Raw genomic sequence first — 19,930 nt, forward strand, 5'->3', positions numbered from 1 at the left:
GTGATTTAGGGCAGATAGGATTCAGTACCAATGTTCTCATCCTCATCCAGTGTCCAACTCTCCCTGTAAGGCCTGCCGAGACACAAAGGTTGTTACACGGCAGTCAACAATGAGCACTAGTATTGAGATATAGAAACTAAACTTAAAAGTTCCACTAGACAGCACACAGTGGAAGTAAGCCTGCAGTAATGTGCCTAACTTCTGAACTGAAGTAGATTCATTGTTTGTTTAAATGGTGGTGGGTCACATCGAAGTATATGATTACATAGGAGTGTTCTTTTTTTTTTTTTGCTTCAGGGGTCGGCCTCTGCCATCAAAGGAGACTTCTTACTCAGCAGCGAACATCTGATCGAGATCATCACCAAACTCCACCGCACCGGGGCCACGGCTGCAGACAGCGAGCAGCTCAACATCGACATCTCAGACGAGTAAGATAGCCGAGTTGAATCTGGTTTATTGGGGTTCAAAGGACGCGAGTCCCCCCTCCGCCTGGATGGTGTTTAATGACGCGCTCATGTTTTCTGCGCGGCAGGTTTCTGGTGCAGTTCAAGCACGACAAAGTGTGCGTGAAATTCATCCAGGGAGCCCCCAAGAACGGCAACAGCGTGTCCTGCAAGCGCAAGAACAACCGCCTGCTGGAGGTGTCGGTGCCCACGACAGCATAGCGCCGCTCCCCTCACCAGGTTTAGGGACGACTGAACGACGAATCCACCACCCACTCCGAACCTCTGGTCAGAAGAACCATCACCCCAGTGCCCACGCTGAGCCTCCGAATGAGTGCAGTTATTTTGCTTGTTGTGGTGTTGTTTTTTCCCTTCAGTCTCTTCTTATCAGATTTACTCTAGCACCACTGTAGATGTAACCATGTGCCACTTTTCTGGCGAAGAAAACCCTTCTCTGGGGATGCATGCCACAGAAGTTTGGTAAATGATGTCACCGGTGTTTTGTAAAACTGGGGTAAAGAGTTGAAAATGGAAGAAAAAAAATATCACAAGAAACTTCTGTATACTCGTGGCAATGTTGTTAAAGATTGTTCTGCCTGTATGTTGAATTATTCTTCAGAGAAAATGTCATTATAAGAAGTTTTTGACAAGCTCCAGCCTCAACTGGCCCCGACTCATCCATGTTTAAGCGTCTCTGTCTTTATGCAGATGGCTTAGAGTTTTTAGATGAACTGGGAACTTTTGGGCTCGGCCTGTCAGATTCAGATTCTCTGAAGAACTTAAATACTGCACTTGTTTTCACCTTGGTGTAACCAAAAGAGGATGAGCTGAGAAAGAATTTGATTGTATGTTGTTTTTATTTTCTATATATATATATAAATATATTTTCTCTGGAACAGTGGGCCGTTGAGAAGTCAAATGTAATTTGCTAGATAATTGTAAAACCACTTTTGTATGTGCCATTGAACAGGTCCCATGACTTGTCACGTACTGGTGTACAAATACAAACAGAAAACCACGCAGCTGATGTACCTTGTTCTTCACAGCATGCTTGCCAAACATGTTTGAATAGGGGGATCTTATCGACCTGTGGTGGACATTTCTTGTAAGTTTTGACAGCACTACGCATGTGAGCATCTTAAATTCCTCCAAAAGCAAATTCATAATCATTTTCAAGCTTTATTTCATTTTCATTGTAAACTGAATTCATATCCTTGACTCACAGGCTCTCATGTATGAGTCAAAGGAGACTCTCGCTTTATTGAGGGACACGATTAAAGATATTGACAAATGCAATGCAGACATTCTAGTGGAAGGAAAAGTACTCGACCACGAGAAGGGAAGGTATCTACCCGTCACAATGTCTTCACCAGATCCAAAGCGTTCTCTGGTGCAAAGCAAATCCTTTGCTATTGATCTTTTCTGTTGTGTGCAATAAAATAAATGCTTTTGTCTCGCTAACCCTTAGCAGTCGCCCATTAGCTGTACATAGGCTCTGTAGGCTGTAGCCCCAGGCATGGACAAAGGGTTTCTGTAGTATCCCAATTTGAATTGCTGTGTTTGTGAAATAGCTGTTCTTGCCACTGCAGCTTGATCTTATTGTAGTGCTTGACCCGCTCTGACCTAATGTTTATTTTTCAAAGGTAAAGACCAAATATTAAGCGTACATGACCATAGATTCTTGATTTTTCTGAAGAAACTGACCAGTTACACCTTCTAGTACGCTCATGTACACATTTGGTAAACGCATATTTACACGCAAGCCAAATTGGGTTGTCAAAGAAGCGCTTAGAGTGCTATATTTTCAGGTATGTTGACTATAATCTTTATTTGGACGTACTGGTGGTGGGTTTTGTGACGTTGATTGTCAACCAGATGTTTCTCTGGTGACTGTGAGGGAGCAACGCAGCCAAACTTGGTCTCGTCATGATTTGCGATCCAGGATGTCTGGGTTTGTACGTATTTTTTATTGTATTTTTGTAACGTCACACACGACACAGGGACTTGAGAAATCAGTTGTCGTCCCTCACACAGGAACGATCGAGCTGAATGCCAGTTTTGATGTATTCTCTTCTTTGGCACTGCACAGTTTGAATGTTCCGCTAAGGTGACATCTTCCTCTTCCTCCCCCTCTTCTCTGTTTTGTATTTGAACAATGGCTAGCGCTGCGAAATGATGTCTGCATTCTTGTGTGCCTAATGTTAACCTGTGCCGATAGACACAACATGGAAATGTTTCAGTAGAACTCAGTGTAACATTTACAAGTAATCTTTTTTTAAATTAAATAAAAATCTGTAATAAATGTCTTTCTGGGATTCTGTGACGCGTTTTATTTTGTTGGTGTCCATTTATACCAGCGATGCTACTTTGTCATCATCCACAGCGGCCCTTGAATGACACCTCTGACCTTAAATGAGTACCGCATGAAGGGTGCGTGATGTTTCAGAGGCTTGTGAACAGTCTTTTCATGAAACCCTCGGTGTGCAGGCAGAAATCAGCCTTCGGTTCATCAGATTATTGAATTTCACATTCCTGCGAGGGCCTTGGTTGCTATTTATCAGCAGTATCAACAGGGGGTTTGCTGGGACTGAGAAGTTTTGTGGGGGTTACTAGCATTGAGGCTGGGCGGCCAGGCCTTGTAGTCAAGCAGCTGGCCAGATGTTTTCCATCACATCTGGAGAGAGCTGTCTTAGGGTTAAATTCCGCGGCTTGGGGAGAGCTGCCGGCAACGGGTCTCCAGGGAGCAGCCCTCAGATTGAGCACAAAGTGGTAAAAATAGCATACCATTTTGGGCTGCCCGGTACCCGGTTCCCACCACTCTGCAGGCTGGGAAAGGAAGGAGGAGTCCCGGCCTCCCAGTGGATACTCAACTCACAGTGGGAGTTGGAATTGTACAGAGCACAATTCCATGTCCCGCAAAACCTGTAGCGTTCAAACAGTGACGCAGATCTGCCTCAAATCAGCTCAACAGGGCAGGAGGTCCTTGTCTATTCATCTTAGATTTGATGGATACTGATTCTGCCACTTTGATCATACGATTGAGTTTTATTTGTGAGCCATCACAATCTTGTACATATTATTCTACTGAATGGTGAACATGTTGCACCAGCTCACAGAGTGATGGTGAATGGAAGGCAGACCCACACTGCTTTAGAGATCGGGTAGTCTTTGGTGACATCCCATGGACTCTAAGTGACATTACAATAATAAAGACGGAGGGCGCTGGAGGAGGAGATGCAACAGAGAAGGTGTCCTCAGTGAAGCCTATTTGCTGATATGTGAAACTTTAACAAATGAAAGATCACACATAAGACAAAAAAGTGCTCTACTTATAAATTAGTTTATATACTTATGACTTTATATTAGGGTAATTTATAAACCACAGAGCTGTTGCAAGTTCTTCCTGTTTGCAATTCACTGACTCAATTCACTGATAATGTACACAAAGAATACTGAAGTTCAGCAGATTATTAAGTCAATCTGCTTATTATAAATGAATGTTATAAAGCAAATATAACAAACTCTTCTCTTTAGCATGGTTCACTGGATTTAACTTAAGCAACATGTAGGACTATGAATTTAAGCACGTCTGTAGTAAGTTGGCATACTCTATCGTTTTGCTATTATATAACCAAAACATTGTACAAATATTTCCCTGAATAAAGCAACATTGTTTCAACTCAAAACGATTTTCAAAATAAATGCCTCATGTTTCATAGAGCTTATCAGCTGCAATGAACTGTAGTGCTGCTGGAAAAAGAAGCAAGAAAAAACATGTAAGTGTACTTCAGTTATGGACTCCACTTAACAAAAAAAAAAGCTGTTTCCTGATCAGGTTACTATACCATCTGCAGCTCTGCATAGCAGTATATATCCACAACCGAAGGCTCTCTCTCTCTCTCTCTCTCTCTCTCTCTCTCTCTCTCGTAAAATAAATGAAAGCAGTCATGATAATAACACACCGTGACTACTCCTACCCGTCCCTGAAGTAATTGCCTGAGGATAAAAGCTGCCTTTGTGGTGATGGTGCTTACAGTACCTGACGGTAGCAGTAAACAGTGGCCTGAACGACTGTTGTCTCTGATAACCTGCTGCTTTCCTGCAACTGTAGCATACAGCAGGTCTCTTTGTAGGTATGTCTGATTAGGCTGAATGCTGTTTCATATTTTGGATGCCAGCCAGACAATTCAACTCAGTTTAAGCACGAGCAAGTTACCAAACCTCCAACAGGAACGCTGTAAACAGTGCACCCATGAATGGTCACCATAAGGTGACTGGAAGTGAATCATCTTTTTGGTTTTGCAAACAGCTTGTTCTCTTAATTATGTATCAAAAATAATATTTTTTTTGGACTGAAACGTTCAGTAAAAAGCTGTCTGATACGTTTTTATTGTCAGAATCAAAATCTTAATTCTCAGTTAAATCGTTTTAAAGGGTGTCTTACATCTTGCGATGTTTCCTTCATTAAATGTTCAAGCAAATCGATGTTTAGCCTTCATTGCTCCAGAATAATGTCAGTGCCATAGGTACAGCACAGACACTAGGGGCCAGTCACATTCAGCGTGTGGGGCCAACAACAACTTCTTTCAGAAAACGCTGACTTTCAGACTGAATGGAGGACATTTCAGGCTCCTTTAACAGTCGGTCAAGAGTCCACAGATTAACTATCTCATTGATTAGTTTCTCATCAGGCTCAGAGGAGAATCTTAAGTTTGCATGTTTGACTCGCTTTTCTTCTAGAAGCAACGGACCTGTGTTTAAAGAAGGCCACTTTGCTGGCTGGACATTATTGCCTCTCCCAAAAATACAACAGTGAAAAACTAGAACTATGTTAATTGTGACCGCAGTTTGAACTGTAGGGTCACCAAGGAGACCCAAATAAACCAAATACCATTAAACCTAGGAAGCTGCCACTTTAATGCCCCTGGTTGATTACCATGGGTTTTTCCAAGTCCTGAATTTACTGCCGTCAAGAGTCAATACGATCAAAGTTCAGTGTGAACTAATGAATCTCTAAATTCAACATCCAGCCCTCTCTTCCTCCCATCTTTCTCCTTCACCCAACCTTTCTTTCTGCCATAAATTTAATGTTGCATATTATTAGAGCTGAAGTCTTGAGTAACCTCCTTTCTACATAAAATATAGGACCGTGAGATATTGCCATAATGTGATTTAACTGTTGCAATTCAATAAGCATATTGTGTGCCTCTTGGCAATACTTCTCCGGGGACATCAGAAGCATTTCTCCGGCTGCTCTCAAACGATCTGATGCCGTTTGTAGTCAGTGCACTGCTCAATTTGATTTTTAGCACAAACATCAGCTCCACAATAGCAAGAATGTCATTCATTTTCACAAAAGATCAATATATCTTTCTCATTGACTCACACTGTGAAAATTGAGGTTTTTTGCAAGGCAGATAGCACATCCCATGTGTGCTGGAGGTTAGTTAACCGTATTGACTGTATTGAGCCGTCACACCGCCAAGGCTGATTTCATTATTGAGTGAGGGAGTTTAGGATGTAGAGATCAACACATTGGCCACCAGGCTGCTGATTTACTTTGACATAAATCTATGCTGTGATTAAAATGAAACCACCCATCAAAACCTGAAGCAGACTGTCTGTCGTTCGGTGAAAATTCATTTTGTGTACCTTCCATGTGGGATAATAAGGTGAACAAGGTCATTTTTGTCCTCTTCTCACCTTCTTCTTTTTTGCCTTGATCTATGACTTTTTTAAACACTGGTGAACATAACATCTTGGTCATTTCTTTGAAGGGCTGAATAGCGTATCACTTTTGTCTTCATGGCTCTCGTTTCTAACAACAACAATAGCGTTTTAGCATATATTTTTTCGATTGTGCTCTCTTTAATATGAATCTGCACTGTGGTGACGGATGTGGACACATCGACAGACCCAGAGAAGAAGAATACAGAAATGAGGTAGAATTAAAGGCAGACGGGGAGGGACACCCAGAGATGGGGACAGACACACATAGTATTACATTGCTGCCTCTGGCAGTGTGTCAGACAGTCTGGAGGGAGGGACGGGGGCTGGAAAAGGTCTGATTAATGAGTGTTACTGGGTGGTGGAGAGTTTGTGTCCCCACTCACCCTCGTGTCACCAGCACACTCAATGGCTTCATCAATTTGTAGCCATTATCACGTCAATAGGCAAGAATGGAGGGAGGAGAGTTAAGAATGGAGGGGAAAAAAAAGGGGGCTTCTGCTGCACCATCTGGGGATAGGTGAACATGGGTGAAGCAAGAAGTGATCACTTTAGCAATCTCCTGTTATATATACATATAATAAAGAAATGTGAAAATATAGCTGTGAGTTAAACTTGGCCAAATGTTTATTCTATTATTTAACAATAGACACATATGTCACAGTGCTGATTGTTCTACATGGCAAGTTAAATGATGTGACACACATTTTACATTGTTGCTTGCCAAAAGAAAACAAAGGTTGGTAACACTTGGTGACACCCATGTCCGTAATGCATCATAAACATACTTATAATCTGCTTATGACAGTATAATTAAAGTTATAACCACTCGTAAATATTCATAATGCTGTCATTACACATTCTAAAGCATTTTATAATGACTTATAACGTCAAGTATAATAATACTTCAGTATTGCAAGGATCATGTACCATAATTCCTATACACTATAGGAAGGGATGTGTTAAAAACGATGCTTTGAATTTCAACACATCTACAGAGAGTGCTAAGGGACAATGATCTTATAATAATATAATAACAATATCTTTTACAATGCATTATAATCACTGTTATAATGCATTATCATCACTATGATTATAAGTTACTCTAAATGGCCATTGCCTGCTTTAAGTAAAGTGAACATTAATTTTACTACACATCTGCCAACAATTAAATCTTTAAGCACCAAAGTGCCCACTCAAGTTGATCCTTCTGTCTTGGTTTGTAGACACAAGTAAGTCAACTTTATTTTATTCTTTTTGCAGAAGGGACACTTGCACCACTAAGTTTGAACAAGTCAAATAATAAATCATCACTATCTTTATGCTCAATCATCATTGCACCAACAAAAGTGGTCGGGTCTGTGTGTGTTTGCGTCAGTGTGTATGTCTGCATGTACGTGTGAACACAAGCAGCTGCGGAACTGATATGGATAAGCAAATAGCTGCACACACATCATTAGCTGCTCATTTACGGAAGGAGCACAGGCGAGCACAAGTGTGTGTGTGTGTGTGTGTGTGCGTGTGTGTGTGTGTATGTGTGTGTGCGTGTGTGTGTGTGTATGTGTGTGTGGGTGTATGAGTGTGTGTGTGTGTGTGTGTGTGTGTGTATGAATGTGTCTATCAGCTCACACTCCCAGATATGTGAATTTAGGAAAGGTCATTTTAACCCATTCTCACTCCCAACTCGTCACGCTTGGTCAGTGGCCCTAAGCTTCAAACTAAAGGTCATTTTCAAAATAAACTCCTGTCTTCACAAAAATGTAGGTTTGGGAAAAGAGTGCAGTTGATGTTAACTTGACTGACTAGCGACTCACATGACTAATGGGACTAACGGCTCATGCGAATAGCGAGTGACAAACGAGTCACGCGACTCATGTGACAAAACTTCAATGTTATCTTTTGTTTTCATTGGAGTTCATTGAAAGCGCGGTACGTCGATATCATACGGGCATTATGTTCTTGATTCCTCTTCTTCCTCTTCACCTTCTTCTTTGCTTTCTACCGCTCTCTCCTCCCTGCTCCTTGTCATCATTATATTGTGATGAAGAGGAGCAAGACGAAATAAAAGTTAGAATTTGTGATGGTTTAACTTAATCAGGTTTATCCCTTTTCCAAAAGCCCCAAGGCCACCTATTATTATATTGTGTTAGTCCAGAGATCCCTAAAGTGTAATTTGCATAATTTAATATATAATACAACCCAAACTCTTCAGTGTGTAGATCCTTACTTACCTCTGGTGCTGAATAGCCGTTTACGTTTTGGCTGGGAGAAGTGTAAAACAGACTTCTTAATTAGTCCAGAGCTGCTCACAGTGAGAATGATGATTCTTCATTTAGCAGCTCATATGGCCTGTAATGACGCTCAACAACTGTTTATTCATTGCATATCACTGTAACTAATTAAATTGTTCAGACTGCTATTAGAAAAGAAGCGAAGGCAAAGTAGAAACAGGGGGATACTGGCAGAAGGTAGGGCCGAACAAGAAGGATAGAAGGTGTAAATTCAGGGCGTGGGGGAGGGGGGGGGGGGGGGGGGGGGGTCAATTAGGGAAATGAAATCTCATCTTCAGCGTGGGACAACATACATCAAGCAGTGACAGCCCCGCCTCTCAGCCTGTCAGTCCCGCCTCAGTCAAAACGACCAATTAAAGCAAAGCTTATCCCCCGTTAACCCCTGGATAGCCTCTCTAACACGACCGCCTCCAGTGAACAAGACGCCAGTCAATCAAACACATGATGCACTGTTGATTCCTGTTTATCTGTGTGTTTCCTGTATTATATACAACATTATGCTTTTTAATCCAGAAAAAAAACAGACAGAATAAATTCTTTTAACTGACTAAATCACTTTATGATAGAATAAAAAGTGATTGTTGCTGCTCATTTCTATTTCTTCCACAGCTATTTAACCTTTTTGTCAGCATTTTATGACAGAATGTCTCTCTTTTTAGGGAATGCAAACAGAATTTGCTTCATGGATTCCAGGTATGTAATATTTTCTACCTCTTCAAATGAACAGAAGTAGTCAACATGTCAACATCATGGCTGAACAAGACAAAAGCGCCGTATGAACCAAATACCTTGAAATACAACCTAGGAACATGTATATATATATACATGTCACCAATGTTGCTTATTGCCTCTTTTATCCAAATTGCTCTGAAGCCATAAATCACTTGGTCATCTCAGTACTCTCTTATATGCAGGCTGTAGCAACATCTACAAAGCATTGATTTCTAGAAACTTATGACACTCAGTCTGTGAGTTACAAGCTTCTCCCTGAAGCCACTTTATTAATCGTCCTCTCTTGAAGAATATAGGTCGTTATTCATTTGAAATATTCAGGTATTGAAGCAGGAGAAGACGAGAGATGAAAAAGGGGGAGGGGAGAGGTGATATGGCAGTGTCAGGTGACGTGGTGATAAAGAATGATGTGTCTCCCCTTCATCACCTAACCCTAACACTTACGCACACGCATGCATGCAAATAGATGCACACAAGACGATCTGATTAAACCCCACAAACATGGATTGGTGGGAGTGTCCATTGACCACCAGGCTAATTGAACTGTCTCAACTCTGACAAGCTGGAGTGTTATGGGGAGAATGATGAGGAGCCATTAAATAAGCAGGAGTAATAGTCATGGAAAGGATGCATAGACAGGAGGCAACTGATGGGGATAAGAGTTATCATTCAGTCGCTCCTTTGTCAGAGGTTTAAAGTCATGTATGAACAACACTGTGCTCTGTCCGCTATGTTTCTGCATGGGCCCATCCTATGATTCAACGTTGTTGGATTTTATTTTCTCGGAGATAGGGATGGCGATGTTGGTCAGTCGATCCACCACTTTGCTCCAGACTGAAATATTTCAGGAACTGTTTGATGGATTGCCATGAAAATTCTTACAGATATTCAAGATCCCGAGAAGATGTATTCCGCCGACCTCTAGCCCCACAAGGAGTTGCATTTTTGTGTTTCAGACTCAAAGTCTGGGTGGATTGCCTTGGTCCGTTTGTTTTGTAATAACTTTAATAATATCCTCTGCCAACATCTAGTCATATTACATTCTATTCATTACAGAAAGCTATCTGTGATTGACTTGCACCAATATCCACACAACAACAGCTGAGTGCCCTCCAGTCTTGCTTGATTGTATACATACGTTAAATAACAAAACATTTTCAACGTGTAGCTATTTGCCTAAATTTATTTGCAATTTGTATATTGTAACTTTATTATTTCTAACATTTGGAGTGGTGATTTGAGATCGACACTAACCTCTTCCCTTGACTACCTTGCTCAGTATACATTAGGGTTGTACATTTAGCTTGTGTTGCGTACCACTAAGAAGGAAATACTCCTTTAGTGAAGATAACACAGAAACTTTTTACTTTCAATGAATGATATAAAGTATATTGTAAATACAGAAGAAAATGGTTTCAACCTTCCTGTGGAGAAGACGCGTTGTTTGGAAGAGTTTCAAGTAGTTTACAGCCACCATGTATTTGTGTTAAAGGAAGAGCATTTGGGTAATGAGTATTTTGGGAACCTGACCCTGCAGAGCAGTCTGGGTGTCCCACAGAGCAACAGATGTTTAACTACTCTCTGCAGCCAGCGCTCTGACGCCCCGTCACTGCCCCTGTCTTTGTGTGTTAACCAGCCCTACGTGTGTCTGTCTCCTCCTCTCATTCACAGACCTCTGTTTAGCACTAATTGGCTATGTGCCTCTTCTCCTCTCCCCCTCCACTTCTACCCTGAAGCCTCATCTCATTGTACTGTCATCTCACTGTTTACCGTGCTAAGTAATAATCATCCAATCTCAGCTCTCCTCCTCCTGCCTCCCCCTTCCCTGCCTCCTCTTCTCCTCCTCCGCTCCTCCCTCTTGTCCTCCTCATTATGGCGCGGCCTCGGTTGTGACGGCCGTCATTAATCAACTCATTTTGAACGACGTTGAACCTCGCAACCCTGAACACCCACCGCTGCTCAACCAGGAAATGTTCTATTCCCCTGCGGTCCATTGGGCCAATCAGAGCAAAACTGGGGCATGACAATAGATAGAACAATAGCAACCAAACTCAGATATGAGACTAGAAACCACAATAGGACACAGACAGAAGGAGAACAACAGGCTTTATTATACTCAATAAGTTGGGGATTTTCTTCTAGCCTTAATGTCTCCTGGGATACATAGTCATATTTTACATTACTAACACAGTGGCCCTATTAATCTGTGTCACTTACATCTGTCAATGAGGGTCACTTAAGTCACTATCATGGCTAAATACCTAATTTGGAATATTTTGGATTATTTTGGGGAAAAATGTTCTCTCAGAAAAGGAGTTGATTATGTTTCTGGCTGCAGCATCAGCTGAGTAGTTGGCATGAGCAGTAATAGCCAATGTTCCAAAAATATGAAGGTTTTTTTCGGCCACTGCAATTCACGTGATTCATTAAAACAAACTCTTGGGATCACATCAATGATATCAAACACTTTTGATTTAGCATCTCCGATGCACCACCATGCAAGAAAGGCGTAACCTTTCCGCTATGGAGGCCTGACAGAGGCGCCCACTGGGTTAACCTCTCTGACATTTGTGTGTGAATAGAAGCAACATGAATGGTTCTTTTACAGCTGAGGGGAAAGAGGAGCTTTGAGTAGCCCCCCCCCCCCCCCAAGTCTCCCAGACTTGCTCTTGTCTGTTTTGACTCTGTGGTTTGCATTGTTGCTCTTGTGTGTGTGTGTGTGTGTGTGTGTGTGTGTGTGTGTGTGTGTGTGTGTGTGTGTGTGTGTGTGTGTCTGTGCAAGTGCCTGTGCATACAAAATATGTCTGTGTGTTCTTTCATCTTCAGAAAAAGAATACATTGAAGACCTATTGTGAGATCGAATATTGAAATACCAATTTGGTTGACATTTAAGATTGTTTTAATTTGTTTAGTGCGATTGATCACAACAACATTCATTAGCACTTCAGAAATTTGTATAGTGTTGAGGTATAGGACTGACCAACCATAACGTGAATACTCAATGCAATCAATGCAAAATGAGTGTAAAAGCAAAGAAAAAGAAAGAAATAGGCTTAAACATTACCAAAACATCCGTCCTTCATCTGAGGCTTATACTGGTGCCCAGGCTGCAGTAACTGCAATGTGGTTTGATGATCTACAAGGTGCCGTCACACTAACTGTTTCACTAAAAGCTAGCTGATGAGATAACCACAGCTAGCCTTAGCTATGTAGCAACAGCTTGGTGGTTTAGTTTAGCTGAACTTCTGCTAAAGCTAACATATAACTAACTCAACAGAGCACCAGCAACTTCCGCAACTTTAAATCATATTCAAATATATTAGATTGTAAATCAATTCAACATATTAAATTGATGTATTAAATTGGTTTATAACACGGGTAATATGGACAGACAGACAGCTAGCAAACATTTGGCCTGAAATAACCACAATAAAGTTAATTTAGCTAAATTAGTTAAAACAGCTCTGATTCCTGACCTCTGGCTTAATAAATGCTGTTCGAGATGAAGGAATGTCATCGATGAACAATGTTTCCATTCTAATCAAACGAGACGTAGGTTGACCTCATACATCTGGTCGTTCCATCCGCAGAGTATATTACTGTACAAAGTATCAGGCTATGACTGCTATCTATTTTTTAATAGATACAATTATATGAATAGGCTACAAAGACTCTTTTGTTAAGGGTTATTAACATGGCAACGTAATGACCATAAATCACAATTCCAATCTATTACCAAACATGATGCCTCTCAATGGTGTGAAATTTCAAATGCAATGTCCTTAATATCTGCTGAACCTTATCTGTGATGTGATATTTGTGCTAGGATATCAATATGTGTTGTACAAACTTCATTAAACGGTGAGATATGGTCTCCCTTATCTAACGTAGAAGAGATCACAGAGTATTAATTATTTTACAGCTGGCTTTTATGAACCTCATTCCTATCCTGGAACTTCACACATTACTATGAACTGTCTGACTATCAAGGGCATGGAAACAAAAAATATAGCATCTATTTTGACATAAATAATGCCATGTAGAATATTATAACCTTCAATTTGCAATTGAATTACTTCTTCTTGTTAAAAAAGAAAAATAAAAGAGATTAAAATGGTATATAAGTATATATTTATACAATTGTTGTATAACTTTGTTCCTCTGTTTGTCCTGTCTGTCTCAACAGGACAGTAGTTTGGGGGAGGCAGTAAGAATCACCTGATCACATGAAGCTTGATCTACATCACTCCAGTTATTGTAAACCGCAGATGACCAATCACAGACAAGACCCCAAACATCTATATACTAGTTCAGTGTTTAGTGTAACGCTAGTTTCTGTGGCAAGCTCAGCCGCCACGACTTGCCACTGTTTTGGGAAAGGTGCAAAGGTCCATAATTCTTTAATTTAAAAGATTCAGAAAACTAAATGATAAAATAATGTTGAGGTTCACAATACAACACTGTTGCTGCCCCGTCTGATCTTGAATCACCCAGAGAACCTGATATGTAGAGGGCAGGAAGGCGCACCGACAGCTAGTGAAAAGTGTCCGTGCTCAAGTAAGAAGTCACTTTATGCCAAAGAGTAAAATGTACAAGTGGTACTGCGTTCTGGAAAGTACCGGCCCACTTCAAGCTATGTCAGTGATTCACATTTAGAAAGAAAAGATGTTAAAGTAGTTTACAACTGTCTGTTAATTATTAAATGACAGCTAAATAATTACCAGTGAATAATGTTTATTATAAAAATATCCATACACCTGTTAGGTATGATGGTCACCTTACATTACATTACAGTCATTTAGCAGACGCTTTTATCCAAAGCGACTTACAATTCAGTATCTATCTACACACCGTAGACACAGCTACAGGAGCAATTTTTGGGGTTAAGTGTCTTGCTCAAGGACACATTGACATGAGACTAGTAGAGCAGGAGATCGAACCGACGACCCTCTGATTGAAAGGCTTCCCTGCTCTCCACTTAGGCACGGTCACCCCCACTCACCTGTTTGTCATTATTGTTTATTAGCCAACCAGTACCTTCTTAACCAGCACCTAAAATACACATTTTTAACATATGTTTGCTTTATTGATCAGCTTCAGTGTTGTTTAAATCACAAAAAGATACCAGCACTTCTACTTTATATGTATGTATACTGTATACATTCATTTAGAAAGGCCAACACAGTGAACTTATTTTTGATTATTTATTTGATTTAAACAAATTTGCCTAACATGTGGGAAACCTGATTACCAGGAGGAAAACCCACACGGATATGAAGGCAAATCACTGTCAAAATCTTTTTTTTCAGCAAGTACATCTTGCTGATTATAACATAATTGATGAACTAATTACTGACTTAAGTTTGGGACCTCACTTAGCAAACAATTAATAAACAAACAGTGGTCAGGGTTAAGGGCTCCAGATCCTTGAGCAGGTTCATTTCATATTCTCACAGATTCAAACAAGTGGTTATGTCTTCAGCAGGATGATTACCAGACAAACATGTGCAAAGTATGCAGTATGACCGCTTTCTTATAGCCATTTCTTACAGCTCTGCTTTGACTCTACTGTGGTCTATGTGAATGGGTCTATCAGAGTCTTAGTAATGATTGATGATGGAACATGTTAATTATTAACCTGTTTCTGAGAGATGACTTTAAACATCAAAGCGTCTTCATACGTTTGTGTCTTATGAGTCAAATAAAGAAGCTTTATCAGTTCAATAAACTAAGTCTTATCTTCAACTGCGGTTCTAATGAACTATATAAAATCCTTTCTCTTTGTAACTTGGAGAACATTGATTACCGGTTAAATTGTATGTCTGAAAACTGTCATATGATAATAATCAGACAATCTTTTTCCTCGATGGTCATACAGCAGAAACACATGCCTGCACACACATATGCATCTTTAAGTTTCTCTGTTGTGTAGCTCAGCAGGTGTTGGTGTGTTTGTCTTTGAAGTGAGAGCAGTTTGTTTTCCCAGGCCTCTGACTGTCTCTTATCAGTCCAGTATAAACCAGCAGGAAATCCCCACTGGTTGAACTGTGGCAGATAGATGCAGATTGGACGCTGTAGGCGAAGCAGAACAGGTCCATCTGAAGTCTTACATGGAGAAATCGTTCCAGATCAGGTAAGAATCAGCTTCAGGTTGACAAGAAGATGTCTTTGCGAAACTGTATGCGGAATTATGTATATAAAATGTTGCAATGTACAGTTTCATCAGTTATGGACTACTAGCGGCCTTACATCCTGCGGCCCTTGCTGCAGGTCGTCTCCTCTCTTTTCCCTCTTTCCTGTCGTTTTCCAGCTGCTCTAATAAACACAATAAAAGTCCAAAAATATTAAATAAGTTATGGGCTACCTATGCACAAATCTCACTACCTTTTATAGGAACCCTTGCATATTATAACGTCTGTTGTGATGGAGTTAGTGCCAGACAGCTGGTGCAGGACTTTGTAAGTAAAAGTATAAGTGAAATGTATTTATAAAGTGCTTTTCATAGACATTAGTGCTTAACATGTCTCACCTGGTTGTGTGTGGCTCTGGTCTGCAAGGAGAGAAAATGAGTTTACACTCTTGTCAGTTTACTGCCCCTTTATTTGCTCCATGGTGTGGTGATGAGCGATAATCATAGCAGCAACCACTGATAAGAACCGTTGGGTTTCTGTCAACCTTAGCAGGCAATCAAATTTAATGAAGACTGAGTTGTAAAAAGATGAATTTCGTCATACAGTGAGATTACAGTAATCGACGCAATATAGTTTTGAACTGTGTGTGTGAAGTTACACCCCAATCATACCTGAGACATGATAATGGAGGTCAAACTGCCAGACAGATAACAGACAAACTGAAAGATGGAAAGTCACACACCGATTCTTCTATGATAGGATTGTGAATGTTAAGAACGTAAAGAATTAGGACTATTGAATAGTATTTGTAGAATGCAACATGCAGGCGTGCACCAATGCCTAAAATGAACCCTTTAAAAGAAAGAGCATACATCCTGCCCTTGTGGGGCTCTGGCCAATCACGACGCAGCAGACTTTATTGCGCTATTGGGTGCGAGTAATTTCCCAGCTCACTGCTGGAGTGAGCGAAGTGGTTTTTTTTTTTTACGCAGACGCTTAAGAGGAGTGGGTCAGAAAAAAAGACACGGAAAAGTAGTAAGAATATAGCAGTTTCTGATAACTTAGTGTGTTCAGAAGTTAGAGACACTTCACTTCAAAGTTTATACAAATTCACAGAATGACTACCACCATGGAGAAATCTAAAAACTTTCGTATTGATGCGCTACTGGCGCACGACGTGGAGCAGAGGACGGACAGCGATGGTGCGTCCCCAGGTTTGTATTACAGCAGAAGTCCCGACGGCAGTCCGGTGTCAAACTGCGGCTCAGAGACGCCCTCCCCTCATCCGAACCCAACAAACTCCTCTCCAGCCCCGCCAGGAGTCCTATCCAAATCACAGGTCTTCAGCTTGTCCCAGTCTGGCTTCACTGCTTTGCACCAAGCCGGTCTTCTCGGAATGCACCCGGGCTCCATGTATCCTCTGGCAGCGCTCGGAGGCCACCACCCCGCCTTCATATACCCCGGTTTTACGCAGCTGGTCCAGCCATACCCCGAGCAGCTGAAAGGGGCCATGGCGACGCTCCCGCTGGATCCCTGGATCAGAGCCGGGATGATGATACCCAGACTCGGAGAATATGGAGGTAAGCGAAGCTCCGTGTTTCCTGAATTTCATCATTCTTACTTCCTGTAACTTAAAATGGTGAGAGAACTAAAATGCATGATGTTTATCCAGAGGTTAAACAATCCTTAAAAATGACATGCATTGGCCATAGTTAGCTAAGATTCAAAATAATAATAATAATGATAATCTACTCTTACTAATGCTACTAATAATAATACTAATATGTTTAAATGTGCATTTTTAAATTAAATTGGTAACATTAATTATAATCATGTAATACCATACACAGTATCAATAAAGTACTATATTTATGAAATTTGAAATATTAAATATTTATTAAATAAATATAAATATATTTATTTAATTAAAATTTTAGTTTATTGTATTAATTGTTCTCATTTATAAAATATGTGTATATGTTAAATACGTTATACGCAAATTGCCTTACAAATCTTTTTTTGAATGCAGGATATAACAACTCCAGCTTAGACCTAATTAAAATGAAATGGATTACATTTGTTTACCTTTGATTACAATGTTATTTGACATAAGCAGGTGCTGTGTCATTTTATTTTTGTTATGGTAAGGTCAACAGCCAATTTATTAATGTTGTTAGAGCCTCCTAACACCTGTCTGTTGGTATTGGTGTTGAAAGGGCCGTGATATTTAGATGCTGTCTCTTAAGGACAATGTACATCGTAAAAAAACATGCAATATTTACGGTATAAAGGTAACACCTGAAATAGACCTACTTAATCAATTGATAACATTTACAATGTTTTCATTAAGGTAATGGTCTCCTGTGATGGTTTATTACCCCTCCAAAGCAATATCCTCTCACCACGACCTCACATCATGGCAATAAATGTTAACGGACAGAGAAAACAAGATATACAGGCAGGAAGACAGACAGACAGACTTAAGGGAAAGCAAACTAGAAGATTTCGTGAGGATTTTTTAGAAAAATATCCGTCAAATGAATTCTTTTTTTTCCTTTCTTACTTTCGCTTATAGGCTTCTGTAGGCCTCTTTTGATTATAGGCCCACTATCCATAATAGCAGTAGGCAGGGTTATTAGATGAAAATGAGAAAATGTAAATAATGACAAATGGACAGAATAAGTAAACTCTCTGCTACTGTTTAACTCTGCTACTGTCTCTGTTTTCAGTCCCGGCCCAGGCAGGTTTGTTGGGGAAGTGTCGGAGGCCCAGGACAGCTTTCACCAGCCAGCAGCTGCTGCAATTAGAAAACCAGTTCAAGCTCAACAAGTACCTGTCCAGGCCTAAGCGCTTTGAGGTGTCCACTTCACTCATGCTGACTGAGACTCAGGTGAGAGAGGCAGAGCCAGGATGTACTGTATTGAATATTAGATCACATACATTTTTTGTTGTTGTTGTGTGTGAGTGTATTCCCTTTATCCACATCCTTTCAAGTCACTGTCAAGTTGTTATGCTTACCTTCCTCATCTTATGGAGCCCTGCTTTTTCAGCATTCTTCCCATCCCCAGCAACAAATCCCTTCAGAGAAGGAGAAGACATTTTTCCACCCTGAATCCCACACAACTAAAATATGTTTACACGGTTTAACCGCAATGATTCCTGTTGTATTTCACCAGGTTAAGATCTGGTTCCAGAACAGACGTATGAAGTGGAAGAGAAGTCGCAAAGCCAAGGACCAAGCAGTGCCACTGACTGACAAGGAAAGAGCTGGGAGGGATATTCACAGCACCAAGCCTCAGAGTGATTCACACAGCTCGAGCCTGGAGGATGAAGAGGAGATAGAAGGGGATGAGGAGGAGGAAAAAGAGGAGATGGAAGTGCTGAGGGCAGGCTCTTTAGGCTCTGTAGGCTTCATGAGGCATGCTGGAGGAGGAACAGGGAACTACAGTTCTTACTCTGAGGAGGAACTGGAGGAGGGAGGCTCAAGAACAAGAAGTGGGGCTTTCGCATAGTTATAAAGTTCAGCATGCTTTTATTGTATGTCGTTTTATGTTTATTACTCTTGAGAAGACAATACACAATGCAATCAGGTGGCATGAAGAGGATCATTCACAGCCCAACATGGTGCCATATATCTGTACCTGGAGCACCCAAATTAGCCAAAGGGTATGTCGACATCTGCACATTGGGCTGGATATGAAAACTGATAACATCAACCCATAATAATGCCACTTTTATGTGCTTAGAAATGTAATGGTTTAATGCTCAGTAATCCATCTGAGTTATGACTTCAGACTCATCCAATAATTCTGAATTATAATGGACATTTTTGTGCATGATTTACTTGTGATTTAAACAGTACAAACATACTGAAAGCTTATGTTCCTGTCCTGTCATTTGCAATGAACTAATTTATCTATGGATGTACTTAAACTGTATACATGGGGGTGATGATAGCACTTTCATGGTAGTGGAGGAAGAAACAGAAGAAAAAAACAACTTGGAGACTCGTGTTGTGAAGAGTGTCAGTGTTACATTGTTGTCAGGTCTGTTACAAATGCTGGACAAATATTTCACCAATATTTACATTCTTTTCATATTTGTAACAAGACAAATAATGGATTGATATTCACCCAATTAAAGTTTTGGGGCCTTAGCTTTGGCTTTATGATCATGAAATGTTGTTGTATAATAGTCAACCTTTTGTTTTGTGTTATCTTTTTGAAACTGCATGTTGTATTTAGTTAAAGCCACACACACACACACACACACACACACACACACACACACACACACACACACACACACACACACACACACACACAAAGAAGTGGCTGCACATACTGTATGTTTTTTACTTTAACATTTTCCCTGTGTTTTGTAAACTGCTCTCATATGAAGCATGTTATGTTGTCAATATATAATTTAACATTGTATAATTTAATATATTTTACTCTAAAAGCAACACTAGTGTTTTTGTGGAGGTGAATAGTTTGAAAAATAAAGTTGCATTCATATGTGTTGAGCCTAATCAAGAGAGTAAATGACAATCAATGCAATTTAATATTCATATGTATAACACACTTTGTGGCTGGAGGGGGATTGC

The 19,930-nt window shown here is 40.4% G+C and overlaps 2 protein-coding genes across 5 annotated transcripts in view; both read left to right on the forward strand.

Moving 5' to 3' along the window:
- Positions 1–2,758, forward strand: part of myo1b (myosin IB) — a 57,138-nt gene extending 54,380 nt beyond the window's left edge. For all 4 annotated transcript variants that reach the window (XM_068701507.1, XM_068701516.1, XM_068701525.1 and 1 more), the window contains 2 exons: positions 298–428; positions 533–2,758. In XM_068701507.1, the coding sequence (XP_068557608.1) occupies positions 298–428; positions 533–665 (264 nt within the window). In that variant the 3' untranslated portion in view covers positions 666–2,758. The remainder of the gene's footprint in view (positions 1–297; positions 429–532) is intronic.
- Positions 2,759–15,043: 12,285 nt separating this feature from the next.
- LOC137865961 (motor neuron and pancreas homeobox protein 1-like) lies at positions 15,044–19,845 on the forward strand. Its single transcript, XM_068701570.1, has 4 exons — positions 15,044–15,326; positions 16,441–16,904; positions 18,054–18,214; positions 18,501–19,845. Exons 1-4 carry the CDS (start codon positions 15,304–15,306, stop codon positions 18,834–18,836), a joined length of 984 nt encoding a protein of 327 aa, XP_068557671.1. The 5' UTR covers positions 15,044–15,303; the 3' UTR covers positions 18,837–19,845.
- Positions 19,846–19,930: the final 85 nt, after the last annotated feature.

This window comes from Cebidichthys violaceus, unplaced genomic scaffold (genome assembly GCF_023349555.1).
Source record: "Cebidichthys violaceus isolate CVI_PGR_0920_01 unplaced genomic scaffold, fCebVio1.0.p SCAF_11, whole genome shotgun sequence".
Taxonomy (NCBI): domain Eukaryota; kingdom Metazoa; phylum Chordata; class Actinopteri; order Perciformes; family Stichaeidae; genus Cebidichthys; species Cebidichthys violaceus.

Coding starts and splice junctions, on each gene's coding strand:
- LOC137865961 (XM_068701570.1), top strand. CDS start 15,304: ATGGAGAAATCGTTCCAGATCAG. Junction 15,327..16,440: donor GAGAAATCGTTCCAGATCAG/GTAAGAATCAGC, acceptor ACAAATTCACAG/AATGACTACCACCATGGAGA. Junction 18,215..18,500: donor TCATGCTGACTGAGACTCAG/GTGAGAGAGGCA, acceptor GTATTTCACCAG/GTTAAGATCTGGTTCCAGAA.